We start from the raw sequence: 15,207 nt of genomic DNA, 5'->3' as shown, positions 1-15,207 counted from the left end.
CTCCCTCCTTAATTTCTAAATTACTTTGGACATTAGTGTCAGAAAGGGAAAAAAAATGAATTATAATAGATGATTATTCCAGTTGTGATGTTTGCTTCTAGTGTTAATGATCTAGAGTCCCCCCGCCCTCCCCAATAAAAGGGGGAAAAAAATGCTGTTGGCTGCTGAAACAAACAGATTTTCCTACAGCTCTTATTATCCATGAGAACACAACTTGGCTGAGACTTGCATGCCCTGAAGTATTGTCTGTCTGTTTTGATATTCGTGGAACCTTTTATGTGGGGACAAGATGTGCTCTGCCCATTGAAGCAAGCCAGCCTCCAGTCCTTTTCAGTTCAGAGTTTTGCTTCTTGTGCTCCTTGTTCATACAGGTAAGCCACAGTTATATTGTTCAACATGAACTTGATGTGAGGTCTCAGGTGAGCTTGCACTGTCAACACAGCTAGGCTATCTCCTCAAAATTCTACCAGACTGATGCAGATCCTGGACGGAACCTCCTCCTACTGTGCCATCCAGCCCGAGAGGCTCTACTCCTACTTCAAGGATGTGTTTGATCACGAGGCCCAGACCAACTTGTGACGCCCAGAGTGCCTTTCCCCGCTATCCCGGATCGACCTCTCGGAAGACTGGGAGCGAGATTTTTCCCCTGCAGGAGGTGCAGGCGAGGCAGTCGAGGACCTGAAAGCCATCGCGCCACGCCTAGGGGAGATCTCCGTGAACTGCACCATCGCCGGTACTGACAGCCAGCTACGACCTGACGTGGTCGTCACCGACAAGGCCCAGAAAAAGATCATTCTCATCGACGTCACGGTCTCCTTTGAGAACAGGACCCCGGCATTTCGCGAAGCCCGAGCTCATATGCTGGAAAAGTACACCCCCCGGCTGACACTCTGAGAGCGAAGGGCTATGAGGTGCAGATGGACGCCCTGATTGTCGGAGCCCTGGGATCCTGGGACCCCTGCAACGAGCGTGTGCTGCGGACCTGCGGGATCGGTCGACGCTACGCATGTCTCATGAGGCGCCTCATGGTCTCAGACGCCATCTGATGGCCTAGGGACACCTACATCGACCACATCACCGGCCACCGACAGTACCAGGAGGCGTGAGCCAGAGTGACATCGTTCTCCCACTACGAGAAAGAGACCAAGTGACCTTCTCCGTTGGATCATATGAACTGGAACCATAAACTCCCTGAACATTAAATCTCACCAAATGAGGGTCAATCCATCCTCATCATCATATCCACTCATTATACTCCACACCCGAACATAGCCACTGTATGAACTTCATACCCTCATATCTCAATGTCTGTACTTTGACCCATCAATCTTTTACCCCCAATCGGGGATATTGCAGATTATGTATTCCTCATACCACCTTATCTTAAACCAAACTTTGCACCCTCGATAATCTGTACGTTATTCCCTGATAACCAGAAACTTCTATGCTCAAACTCTGTTCACTATTTTTTTTTTAACATCTTAATAAAATTTTTAAATCCGTTTCTCTACCTTTGACAAGCTGTGTCTCTGAGTGCATGTCCCAAACACTTATGCTCTGGTCATCACTATCCTTCTTAATAGACACTGAGATAAGATAAGATCCTTCAGGGCTCCTTTCTCTGTGTGACTGATGTATGATGGAAGCTACTTCTATGACTATATCTATATTTGTTTTGGACAGAGATTAGTTTCCTGGCAGAAGTATTTGGGAGAGCTGAATATGGTAACATGCAGTATTATGAAGTTCTACTCCAAAGTTAATACACAAAAAAACGGTTGTGAAACAATTAACATACTTGAAATGAGGCCACAGAAGAATGGCTTGTAAGTTAGTTTCCTTTCTTCCACCCACAGGCTTGTGTTGGAAGGCTAGTAATGCTAGAGGGCAGAGTTAAGGTTGTGATGTGAGTCATTGGTATGTAGTAGTGGCAATGAAGGAACGGACAGTAGGTATCAGAAAATGAGTTAAACTTTTAATTTTCTTGCTTTCCTGTTAGGTATGTTGTAGGGCAGTGGTTCTCAAAGCTGGTCCGCCACTTGTTCAGGGAAAGCCCCTGGCAGGCGGCCAGCACATCCCTTGGCCTACACCGCTTCCCGCAGCCCCCATTGGCCTGAAGCGGCGAACTGCGCCAGTGGGAGCCGCGATTGGCCGAAACTGCGGACGTGGCAGGTAAACAAACCAGCCCGGCCTGCCAGGGGCTTTCCCTGAACAAGCAGCAGACTGGCTTTGAGAACCACTGTTGTCGGGGAAAGAGCTCAACTGTGTCACAACAAAAAGTGGTATATATTAATTTCTTATGTGTATTTAATATGTAAATGATTTAGACATGGGAAACAGACCTATGGCTGCACTTCTCTGGCATATACAACATCTCTCAGTAGCGGCATATAAAGCCTTCCCCATTGTAGGGGAAAAATCCGATAGATGAGCATAGCAGCTGATGGAGAAAGTTGTGTGCATGTCCGAGAACGTTTAAATGCCAGCTACCGGTTCTGCTTACATTTTCAGTTATGAAAGCAAAAAAATACCCTTAATCCTAAACAAAAAAAATCAGTCAACAAAAAGGTCAGTCTGCCAAGGATGAATTGCAGACAGACCAATTTCAAACAATGCCCACTAAATATGTATTTTTTAAAAATCAAATAAACATTACATAGAAAATGCAAAGAACATAAAAGGTAACAAATTTCACAGTGAAGAGCCAGCTGCACGTAAACAGAAATGTATGCCCCATATTAAATCCAGTTCAGAATGCAATCTTAACTAACCAGCTGCAACCCACACCTCTACAAAATAAGGTTGCCATTTTGAATTTCCCTCCAAGAACTGGATTTCCTTTGTAAAGTATCCATAAAGACTCCCAAGGAAGCAACTGTCTACAATGGAACTCCACTGCTCCTATGCTTTACAAATCTAAACTCCTGAAGGCTCATCATTTTTGTTCTGTAATTTTGAATGTTTGCCCATTCAAGAACGGGCACAGGATATATTCCTAATAATTTTCAGTAGGTCATGACTATTCCTGCATTTACAAAAGTTTCTAGCAGCTATCAATCAGGCCAGGAACTGAGAAGAATGCAGATGGCATTTCAGTTTTAGATGTTGTGATGGCATGGTCGAACTGGAGTGTCAGTAAGTGTTCAGTAGGTCTGGGAGATTAAATTGGCCCCTGGAGAAAGAACGACTATTGCTGTAGTGAGGTGACAGGAGTACAAACTGTTTGTGCCACATAACTTGTCTTACAATGTAATAATAAATATTACAAAGAAGTCAGTGTAGCCTCCCTGCTGTGGGTAAGACAACAATGCTCTATCCTCAAATTGAAGTGGTCTGACTGCATTTAAGCCACCCAATCAAGACTAAACATACAGGCATGTTAAAGTAGGTGAGAGCAGGTCTTTCCTAGCAACTGATGCTGACCGATAGTTCTAAAGTTTGCCTCCAGCACTTGGTCAGTGACTAATCGACTCTAAAGTTATGGATTGCGGAGCATAGTTTGGGCAAGGCGGAGGAGAGTGCCTTTAAAATCAAAAAGGCTTATGCAGCTGCAACGTTCAGCTGAGTTTACTTATTTTTGTACTAAAGAAATCAAATCTGGAGGTTTAAATATTTAAATGTATTGTTCAGGATGACATCAGCAGAGCAGAATCTAGCATCTAGAACACTGGAGAACTTAGATTAGTCCAAGAAGTTAGATTTAAAAATAAAACGCACACTGATGCAAATGTGGAAGCTCAGTTACAAAAGACCCACACACATTAAAAAAACAGAAAAATGTATTGATTATTTAACTTCTATATTTTACCCTTGCATGATGTACTTTGTTGTAGTTTATTAATGATTTGCATTACAGTACTCTGTATGGCCCAATCAAAGATCACAGTCCCATTGTGCTTGGCACTGTATAAAACAGAGTCACTGCCACAGAGAACTCACAATCTAGAAGTCTGACAAGACAACAGGAAGATGAAAGGCAAACCAAGGATCAGGGAGGATGAGGTAGTGGTAAAATGAGCATAACAAGAAGCAGTCTCGGCTTGCCACCAGCCTACTCGTTGTCAGACTGCAGTGTTCAGTATGTATAATGGCAGAGGAGAATCTTAAGGACGACAAGTGGTGGCTATACAGATTTTGCTAAGAAGTTTTTCTCCCATGCATTGGGGGAGCACAGGGGAAGTCAGAAAGGTCCTTGAGAGAGAAGTGGACTAATGCAGGGGCTCTCAACCTTTCCAGATTACTGTACCCCTTTTCAGGAGTCTGATTTGTCTTGCGTACCTCCACGTTTCACCTCACTTTAAAAACTACTTGCTTACAAAATGAGACATAAAAATACAAGTGTCACAGCATGAGGTTACTGAAAAATTGCTTACTTTCTCATTTTTACCAATTAAATATGTCAATTGGAATATAAATATTGTACTTACATTTCAGTGTATAGTATATAGAGCAGTCATTAGTATATAGAGCAGACAAGTCATTGTCTGTAAGAAATTTTAGTTTGTACTGACTTAACTAATGCTTTTTATATAACCTGTTGTAAAACTCGGCATATATCTAGATCAGGGGTCCCCGCCACGGTGCCCGCGTATTGGCGGCATTTTGGCGGCGACCAGGACCGGCTCCAGGGTTTTTGCTGCCACAAGTGGCGAAAAAAAAATAAGCTGCCGCGATCGCAATTGCGATTGGCTGCACTCCAGGGGCAGCTCCACCGCACTGCTTTCTTCTTCGGTGGGAATTCGGCGGCAGGTGCTTCCCTCCGAGAGGGATCCGCCACTGAATTGTCACCGAACAGCCTGACGTGTCGCCCCTTCCCCTTGGCCACCCCAAGCACCTGCTTGCTGGGCTGGTGCCTGGAGCCGGCGCTGGCGGTGACGCCTCTGGATGACACTGCTTCTTGGCGGTGAGCTTATTGATGCTGCTGCTTGTCAGCGGCATTTCAGTGGATGCTCGTCCACCACCACAGTCCTCTGTGGTTCGTCATCTGGCGCCTGCCAGACAAAAAAGGTTGGGGACCACTGATCTAGATGAGTTGATGTACCCCCTGGAAGACCTCTGCGTACCCCTGGTTGAGAACCACTGGACTAATGAATGGGCAATGAAGGCTGGCAGTGTTGGAGAAGCAAAGGCAGCAGTCAACCTTCATGATAAAGTCAGAGCCGATAGATGGGGAGGAAAGGTTAAATGGTGGATTTTTAATTTTTTATGGACACAGCAAAAACAAAAGCTCCTTAGCTTCACTCTGCCAGTGAATCAAGCCTCACCTCTCACTTCATATTACTCTTTTGCACCTTCTTCCATGCTGTCCCTATGATTGGAGCTCCCTCCCTATTCTGGCATGCCTAACAACCACCCTCTCCTGTCAAACTCTCCCTGAAAATTCACTCTCCCCCCTCCATGAAGTGCAGACACGTTAATCCTTGTCTGCAAAACGCCATCACCATCCCATCATATCTTTCAAGATAAAACATATAGGAATACAGGGGAAGATCCCGTGCGATCAGTCTAGACTGCAAGCTCCTCGGGCAATGACTTACAGCACCAACTAACTAGACTGTCAGTGTTTAAGTAGCTAAGACTAGCAGGGAGATATTCTTTATGAAGAATTCTCTACCCCTTTTATTCTCTCCCTCTCTCTCACTCACACACACACTTTTAAAAAAATGCATGAGACAATAAAGATACCCCTAATTCCTTTTTAGTCACTAGTAAACTTGGGGGAATTGGACCAGTAGCTCACCATTCACTTGACACATTTAATAATCTCCTAGAAATTGTATCCTTGTTTTTCAACCCACCTTTTCACCACAGAATCATTACTTTTATGATATCACCACAAATAAAACAATAACATCCATGCAATTTCCTTGACAAGATTTTCACAGCATGTTCTGAGATGCTGTATGTGCCAGTAATACAAATTCCTGCCTTGTCTTACTAATGGAAACATAAGATGCCTCTTCATTTGCAATATCTTAAATACTAAAGTTACAGCAAGCTATACCTCCTGCTCCAAGAGTGATTAATACCAGGGACGCGCTCAATAGTTCAGACCCAAAATCTGACCTATGGTCAAGTGGTTGCAAGTCTGGTGGGGTTTACCCTTCAAATATTAATTCAGTTTTATTTTAAATACACCACTTTAGTGCATAGAAGCCTTTAAAAATGTCCTGTAAGAACATAATTCCAGTTTTGTGGGGCCTTCCACAACCAAAGTTTGGTGCTCACATCCAGCAGCTGAACACCACTTCCACAACTCTGAACATCTTTCTCCAGGAGTTTTCTATGATTCAGATGCACATCAAAGAGGTTATCAAAAAAGGTACCATGTTCTATTGCACTAAGGCCAAAAATCAATACACAGCATCTGAAAGCTTTAAAATGGTCATTTCAAATAAGAGAACTTGAAACTATTTAAAAAAATAAAAATCACAACTGTGATACAAAAGTTTTCTGTTCTGAGGCTTATGAAGGACATCCAACTAAACTCACAGATCAGTGGCAGAACAGCTAATCCCCAGGTGATCACTGGTCTTAAAAGACTGCTTCTGTTGCTGCCTGTCATAACTAATGGGAGCCATTAAGCACTCTGCTGTTGAGGAGCTTGCTGGAGACATTGAGCCCTGAATGACTAAAAGAAAGATTGGATGGAAATCTCTGACAATCTGCAATTTGTATTTAGCACTATTGTACTGCTGAAAATTAGAGCAAAATGATGAAAATATAAATAGCTTGTTAAAGCACAATTAAGGATTTTACTGAATGCTGGCAAAGCACAATAGAATGAAAGCTGCAAAACCAGCCTCTGTTCTGCTTTAGTATTTCAGAGATCCACACAGGGTGCAGAAATTCTACACCATATGTTCTGTGATACCCTGGCATAATGGGATGAGGTAACGTACAGAGCTGTAGCAGCTTTACTTAGCCCAGTAGTCAAAACACAGAAAACAACAGTAAAATGAATGTTAATTCTGAAGATTTCAGTTAAAAATCAGTATTTCTGAAATTCCATATGGATGTTGACAAGTGGCATCATTATGTAACAGTAGCAGCATAGGAATCTAATGTATGATTATAATCAATATGAAAGCGACATGGAAATTGATTTGGTAGGCCATAAAAAGACAAACGGTAGCACATTATAGATATTAATCTGACTGTTAAACAAAAAGGGAAACTGGAGACTAGTATCTGTATTACCCAAGCCACAAAATATAACACATCTGCAGTCACTAGAGCTTTACCACTGACATTGTGCTACACTGCACAGCCATCTGAATCATACATCCCTGGCATGGTAGAATTGTGGTCCTCCTGCTCCAATAGCACAGTTCCGCACTGTACAAGCGAAGGAGAATATCCAATACCTGTTAGTAGTTAGGGCCCATATGACACACAGATTCTGATTCCATGCAGTAGTGGACAGTGGTCATCTTCACCCCACCAGCATGGACCACCTCATTATAACTTTCTTACTTCCCAGCCTGTATAACTCAACAGAGCAGAAAAACTATAACCCAGATTCAAATACAGGCTAACACTAATTAACAAAAAATAGATTTAAACAATATCAAAAGTTATAGGTTGTTAGATTGAAATGAGACATGGGGATGGGGGAAACTTACCAAAACTCGATCTCCAATTTTGAGTTCTCTTTCTCCTTTCTTTACAGACCCAGCTTCAGAGAGGTTCGATATAGATTCACTTGCAGTTTTTGACAGGTTGCTAATTTGAGTAGGAGTAAAGTGTTCCTTGCCTGCTGGTGGAGAAGTCTTTTGAGGAATTCCTGTAGGGGGAGCTGCTGCAGGGGGAGAAGACACCATACTAACAGCTGATGTGGAGGTTGGTGAAGTAGCTCTAGAAGCATTAGCGGTCTGTGTACCATTGGCTTCATCTTCTGCCAGCACTTTTCTTGTCAGCTTTGATGGCCTTGTAAATATTCCCCGTGAAGGTTCACACTGGAAATAGCGAACTCCAGCTACAGAGCCATCATTCTTGCCAATGGGTTCATCTAGAACAATCCCTGCCCACTGTCCTGGAGCAAACTGTGTTTCTCCAAGAAACTGAATAAAGCCAGGTTTGTTTCCGTTGACCCAAACACGCTCCCCAACTCTGAAGTCATCCACAAAGTCATCATGTGCCTCCGAGGTGGGTGTGCTTGATGGCTTTTCACTGGACACTGCTTTTTCTGCTGGAGCTGGAGCCAAACACAATAAGGAAACAATATCAGTTAAAACACATTTATATTCCAGTATGCATCATGAGCTTGTTTCCATTTAGAAATATCCAGTATGCAACTCTGAAGGAAGAAAGTAAACATGTATTTTCTTACTGCTATATTGAGATGGCAGTATTCTCACATTTCCTTAACCAGTTTAAGAAATTAACAGCTAAACAGCCTTTGATCCAGTCTTGCAATGTTTTAATGAAAATTTACCCGCCCTGCACAAAATCCACCTTTACCATTATGATGAAAAAATGTTTTACTTACTCTTCAAGAAAAATTGCTTGCCCCAGAACTCTGAATTGGGCTTAAGCATATTCTGACTATGTACCAAATTGTTCCATTATAAACATATCTGAACTGGATAACTGAGAATTGCATTTTGGGGCTGGGATCGTCCAAGGTGTCTAAGAGCTGACTTCCAGCAGAAATTGGATGCCTGACTTCCTCAGGTGCCTTTGAAGATCCCAGTCTGTATTTCTATTGTGAATTTAATATCTCAAGATGCTTTACACTCTTTAGCAAGTTAAGTCTAATCCTCCACTGAGGTAGTATTAGCCACAGATGATAGGTGAGAAAACAGAAGTACAAAAAAAGCTTGAACTTACAGGAAGTCCATAGACTCAGGCCTAGAATCCAGGGAGTCTGACTCCCAGGCCTATGCTTTACCCATAAGCTCATTACTCTCCTTTGGACCATTTAAAAATGGGATACATTTAATAATCAGCTTCATTTTTTGAGCTGCCTGACTAGATGGTCAATTTGGCAAAAATTGCTGCTTTGAGAAGATGAGAGCTTTGGGCCTCAAGCCTTTACAATATTTGTATCTATATAGAAATGAATGTTTGTTTCTAAGGCTCTAAGGACAGCATATTTTATTCAACAGCTGGAACATTCTGAAAGATCAAAAATAAAAACACACAATACTATGGCACTAAATTTAAATTTACTCCTAGAATGTAAAATTGTATATTACTGTCAGAAAGGCTTAAAGCCTTGTATTATGGCATGATCACTTTTAGGCCTTGGCTACGTTGCCCCCTCGGGCACACTGTTTGGGCACAGTGTGCCCGAGGGGGCAACAGCTACACTGGCGCTTTACAGCGCTGCAACTTTCTCGCTCAGGGGTGTGAAAAAACACCCCCCTGAGCACAGCAAGTTACAGCGCTGTAAAGCGCCAGTGTAAACAGTGCCCCAGAACTGGGAGCCATGCTCCCAGCGCTGTAAGCTAATCCCCTCGGGGAGGTGAAGTACCAGCGCTGGCACCGCCACCACACTCGCACTTCAAAGCGCTGCCGCGGGAACGCTCCTGCGGCAGCACTTTGGAGTTTCGAGTGTAGCCAAGATTACTGTACTGAGGGACAAACAAGCAGCAGTTGGCTATACCGGCAAGCACATACCTCAGACCCCACATAACCAATAATGTGCCACATAATGACATGTCAGCTGCATTCCAGGTATCCTTAATTTGTTCTGAGTGACCAGCTCACAATTCCCAAGTCTGGAAGTGTGGCACACTCAGATAGAATGCTCTTCCTTAGAATGACCAATTTTTTTAATTATATCACTAGGTAAATGGAGTAACATTGAAGGAAATAAACAAATCCTTTCCTTTTTTTAAAATGCATTTTTCTCATGAACTCAGAATTATGCCCAGTTTGTAAATTCATGTTTTACTGTGTACTAAACACATCAGTTCAGTTAGATCAGATATATGAGAATTCAACCGCAACCTTCAGATTAGTTTTTGTTAGAAGAAAGGATACTTAAGAAAAGTGTTAAGATGTTAAAATCTTCATTACCAGCAGCAACAGATGCAGCTGTTTTCAATGCTGTACTTCCAGGCTTGCTGATCTTGGTAGGAGCCTTAAGCCCACTTGGTTTTAACATACTCATCTTTCTTATGTCGTCGATGTTTATCCCCTTTGTCCGTAGTAACTATCTTTTCCCAAACATGGATGCAGTATGTGCGTCTATGTTTTCTGCCTTTGGGTTAAGCCTGTATATAAAAATGTTAGAGACAAAATAAAATACATATTTTAAATCTATAGAATAAAGAATTTGTAAAGAAACTGCTGTACAGAAAGTACAGCCCCATACAACTACAACATGAATATTCTCAGAGGGAGTCAGGCACTTCCCATGTTTTAGAAGACTTTCCTACTGAAAGAAATCTTGAATCTGAAGCTAAAGCATTGAGACAATTCACAACATTAAACACTGCTGTGTTCAGCTTGAACTTTAAACTAAAGAGTTATTTTAAGAATGAAAAACAAAGCCCTTAACAGCATTACTAACACCACCACGCACAGAAGTAATCATTTTATGCACCTTACAGCTTTAAGTCAAGTATTTTTAAAGTGTTGCAACAGCCCAGTGAAAACAAATTTAGACTAGCAAAAGGGCTGACTGCAAGTCAGTAAAGGGACTTGAGACTTAGGACAAACAGAAAGCTTTTTAAAATGATTTGAACTGAAAAGCTAAGATAGAACAGCAGAGTCTGTTAGACCCAGAGAGCTAACAAGTAAACACCCACCTCAGTTCTCTTGCAATCCAGCATTTAGGATCATGAGACCCATTAGCTCATCATAAAAGTCCCCAATAGAGTGCCCCAGCTCCAATGCTTTGGAACCAGAGTTAGGAGGAAGAGGAATTAGGTTGCTAGGATAGAGAGCAGCTCTGACTCAGAGACCAGCTATAGGTTTTCCAGGGAGACATGCCATGAAATTTTTGTTCTTAGAGAAGGAAGGCATCTTTTCTCCTGACTACAAAAGCTTTAGAATTTACTTCCTTCAAATATCATTTGAATTTAAAGCTAGTGTTTTGGTTGTTTTCTTTTTTTCTTGTTTTCTTTAAAACTACACACTGTTCTACAGTCAATATACCTTGGATATATACTGAAATTTTACAAAGGCAGCATTTAAGTTAATAGCATTTTGGTTAAAGAAACACTGACAGCAGTGGTGACAAATGACTTAAAATCGCACTAGGGAGCTGAACAAAAGCTTGTGGGAAAGGTTAGAAGAAATTTAGATATGTAGAAATCACACACTACTTGCTTAACTATTTTCTCAGAGCATGAGGAGCAGGAACTGAAAGGCGGGTCCTGACCCTACTACAATAACTCCTCGCTTAACGTTGTAGTTATGTTCCTGAAAAATGAGACTTCAAGTGAAACGATGTTAAGCGAATCCAATTTCCCCATAAGAATTAATATAAATGGGGGAGGGGGGGGGTTAGGTTCCAGGGAATTTTTTTTCCACCAGACAAAAAACTATATATTATATAGATATACACACAGTATACGTTTTAAACAAACGATTTAATACTGTTCACAGCTATGATGATTGTGAAGCTTGGTTGAGGTGGTGAAGTCAGAGGGTGGAAGAGGGAGGGATATTTCCCAGGGAATGCCTTGCTGCTAAATGATGAACTAGCACTCGGCTGAGCCCTCAAGGATTAAACACATTGTTGTTAATGTAGCCTCTCACACAAGGCAGCATGAACAAGAGGGAGGGGAGACAGCATAGCAGACAGAGACAGACACACACCTTGTCTGTGCGAGAGAGAGAGATACACACTGCCCTTTTAAGTAAGCTGACCCACTCTTAAGTGCATTGTCTTTTTAAGTGGATCAGGAAGTTGAGACAGCAGCTGCTGCCCCAAGCTCTTACTGTCTCTCTCCATCCGTGTCCCCTCTCTGCTCTATATGGAGAAGGGGTAAGCAGGGTGCAGGAGCGGGGGGGAAGGGGATACCCTGACATTAGCCTCCTCCCTTCCCCCCCTGCACCTCAAGCAGGAGTCTCTGGGAGCAACTCCAAGGCAGAGGGCAGGAGCAGCACATGGCATTGGGGGGGGAGGGACAGCTGAACAGCTGATTGATAGCCTGCTGGGTGGCTGCAGCATAGGGAACTTAGGGGAGTGGGGAGCTGATGGGGGGCTGCAGGTCCACCCTTGTTACATGCCCCCACCAGCTAGCTCCAACGGGTTGCTCTTCCTGCAAGCAGTGGACAAAGCAGGCGGCTGCCAAAAGACGTTAGAAGGGAGCATTGCAATACTTTAAACGAGCTTGTTCCCTAATTGATCAGCAACATAACAACGTTAACCGGGACGACTTTAAGTGAGGAGTTACTGTATTTACTTAGGCTATGTACACACTACAGTTACGTCACTCAGGGGTGTGAATAAGCCACACACACACACCGACCGAGTGATGTAAGTTACACCGACCTAAGCATCAGTGTGGACAGCACAATGTTGGTGGGAGAGCTTCTGCCATCGGCTTAGAACGTCTGCACTAGCAGCACTAGAGCATCAGTGCAGCTGTGCCATTGTAAGCTCTGTAGTGTAGCCATAGCTTTAGTGTCTTGGCACCCATCTGTGCATGTACACAGCCTGGGCGCTTGTGGCTTTTAGTTCTCTCAGTTCAAGTACTATCAACACACAGGCCTGCAATTTTGGCATATGATAAATCCTAAAGCAGGAGAAGCAGTAATGAAGGAGAGAAATTCATTCTACAGTAATGAAGACTAAAGAGGGACAACATCAATGTCTTTTACCTACCAAAGTAAATTTTATTCCCCGTGTATTATTAACGGACAGCATGCTAGAGCTGCTGAAAATCAATTCACTGTGAAACAAAAAAAGTATCAGTCATGCTGCCTCGCAGTGACTAAGAAGTGAAGCATTCTTGTACTATTTCAAGGTCAGCCGTGCCAAATTCAAACCATGTTCTAACAGCTATGCTAAAAATTTACACTTTACTAACAAGCTGTAATTACCACCTCTGATGTTTGGCGCGTAAGTTATGCACATAAATAAGAAAATTCTGAGGTTGCTAAAGGTAACATTGTACAGATTGCTGAATATTTCTTCATCAAGCAATCCTAGAAACATATCTCCAACACCTCTGTTAAAGTTATGACTAAATGAAGAGAAAGTCTCTGGAGTTATTCTTTTAGTGAGGCATGCATAAATGGCCCATGAATCTTATATTTGAGCTTTCACATGCATGAACAAGAGAAAAGAGCCCTCTGAAATCAAAGCAGAGAGACAATCATGACAAATACAGACTAAGCTGTGAAAGAACAGGAAGGCATACATTTTATAAACAAGAATAACTAGAGCAGGGGTGGGAAAACTTTTTGGCCTGAGGGCCACATTGGGTTTCCAAAATTGTATGAAGGGCTGGTTAGGAGAGGCTGTGCCTCCCCAAACAGCCAGGCCTGGCCCGGCCCCCGCCCCCCCACTTCTCACCCCCTGACTGCCCCACCCGGGACCCCTGCCCCATCCAACCTCCCCTGTTCCCTGACTGCCCCCAGGCCTCCCGCCCCTGACTGCCCCCCACCGCCCCATCCAACCCCTCCTCTCCTTCCTGACTGCCCCCTGGGAACCCCTGCCCCCATTCAATCCACCTGTTCCCCACCCTCTGACCACCCCGACCCTTATCTACACCCCCACCCCTGACTACCCCCTGAACTCCCCTGCCCTCTATCCAACCCCCCCTGCTCCCTGTCTTCTTACTGCGCTGCCTGGAGTGCCAGTGGCTGGCGGCGCTACAGCAACGCCGCCCAGAGCACCAGGACAGGCAGCCACCCCACCCAGCTGGAGCCAGCCATGCCACCACACAGCACAGAGCACTAGGTCAGGCCGCAGTTCTGCAGCTGCGCTGCCCAGCTGCCCAGAGCATTGCGCCGGAATCTGGCATTTCATTCTCTCACTCTACCCATCCGTGGCCAGTTTGATTCTGCTGGTTTCAAGTCCAAGTTTGCAATAAATGAGGATTCAGTGGGACACAGGACTTGCCGTACCAGATCAGATCACTCATCCATTTAGTCCTGTGTCCTCTCAGGCACTGGCCAGTAAAAAAAGATTTAAGAAGAAAGTGCAGAACCCCATAGTGGACAATTATGGACTAACCTGGCCATAAAGAGTGCTTCCTAAATTCTGGAAGTTAAAAGTTGATTTATGACCTCAAGCATGGGGTTTTATACACCTCCTACTCTTTCCTGCCAAATCCAAATGGATATTCTTATTATCTATATAATGGTTTCCTAGAATCCCCCTAAACACTTTGACTCAATGCTATCTTATGGCAGAGAGTGCTGCAGGTTAGTTATACATTTGTATAGAAAAGGCTATTTCCTTGTATTTGTTTTAAATTCACTGCCCTTCAATTTATATTGAATGCCTCCTTATTGTATTATAATAAAAGGGACTGCCTGATTTACTTTTTCTCTGTCATTTACTATTTCATACACGCCTCTCACATCCCCTGACTAAATTAAACAGTCCTAATCTTTTTACTCTTTCCCTACATTTTCATCACCCATCTCCAAACCCTCTATTTCTGCTCTTTATCACGTGTTCATAATAAATAAAAAAGACAAAACAAAACAACAACTTACTATGCGATTAACTAGACATGCAGAGAGAAGAGAAGAGATAAGCACTTTCCCTTCGGGTGGGGAAAGTCGGGTAAACAGGCAGGGAATAAAGACAGATATTTTATTGTGTCTTTTCAATGCCACAGTATCCTGTATTCATTTAAAAGCCATAATCTATTTAATTTAATGCCAGTGGTGTAAATCCCTGACCTAAACCTCACCTGAAAATCCTCAGGATGATTATTTTGGGAGATTTGCTACAAGAAATAGTGGCAGGCAGAAGGGAGAGGCCAAGTGTAGAGGGTTAAAAATTTTGCTGCTGTGAAATCTCAGAGCTGATGATGGATGAGCAAATATTTTAAAAATACATCTTAGGGCCAGGGAACAAGGCAGACATGCCGCTGAAGTCAGTGATAAAAACAAACTTGAACCAGGTTTATTGTGCTGAGATAGAGAAGCAGCAGCAGCACTGGACCCAATAACAGAGGTGAAAGGCAAACACACAGTCATCAAGGAAATGACACAACTAAGGGTATGTCTACACTGCAGTTAGACACCCGCAGTTGACCTGTGCCATCTGACTCGGGCTAAGGGGCT

At 43.2% G+C, this 15,207-nt stretch overlaps 1 protein-coding gene across 23 annotated transcripts in view; it reads right to left on the bottom strand.

The window, feature by feature from the left end:
- Positions 1–15,207, bottom strand: part of CLIP1 (CAP-Gly domain containing linker protein 1) — a 120,482-nt gene that overhangs the window by 72,370 nt on the left and 32,905 nt on the right. For 21 of the 23 annotated variants that reach the window (XR_004648271.1, XM_034791242.1, XM_034791243.1 and 18 more), the window contains exons 2-3: positions 10,027–10,223; positions 7,626–8,197 (exon numbers count right to left, since the gene is read on the bottom strand). Coding sequence is in view for 22 of the 23 variants with exons in the window: in XM_034791242.1 (XP_034647133.1) it covers positions 7,626–8,197; positions 10,027–10,120 (666 nt within the window). In the remaining variant the exon portion in view is untranslated. Of the gene's footprint in view, positions 1–7,625; positions 8,198–10,026; positions 10,224–10,760; positions 10,879–12,787; positions 12,810–15,207 lie in introns of those variants that run through there. The other 2 variants (XM_034791241.1, XM_034791237.1) reach the window with 2 other exon arrangements.

This window comes from Trachemys scripta, chromosome 15 (genome assembly GCF_013100865.1).
Source record: "Trachemys scripta elegans isolate TJP31775 chromosome 15, CAS_Tse_1.0, whole genome shotgun sequence".
Lineage (NCBI taxonomy): Eukaryota > Metazoa > Chordata > Testudines > Emydidae > Trachemys > Trachemys scripta.
Note: the sequence above shows the minus strand (reverse complement) of the source record. Positions and strands in the feature narration are given on the sequence as shown.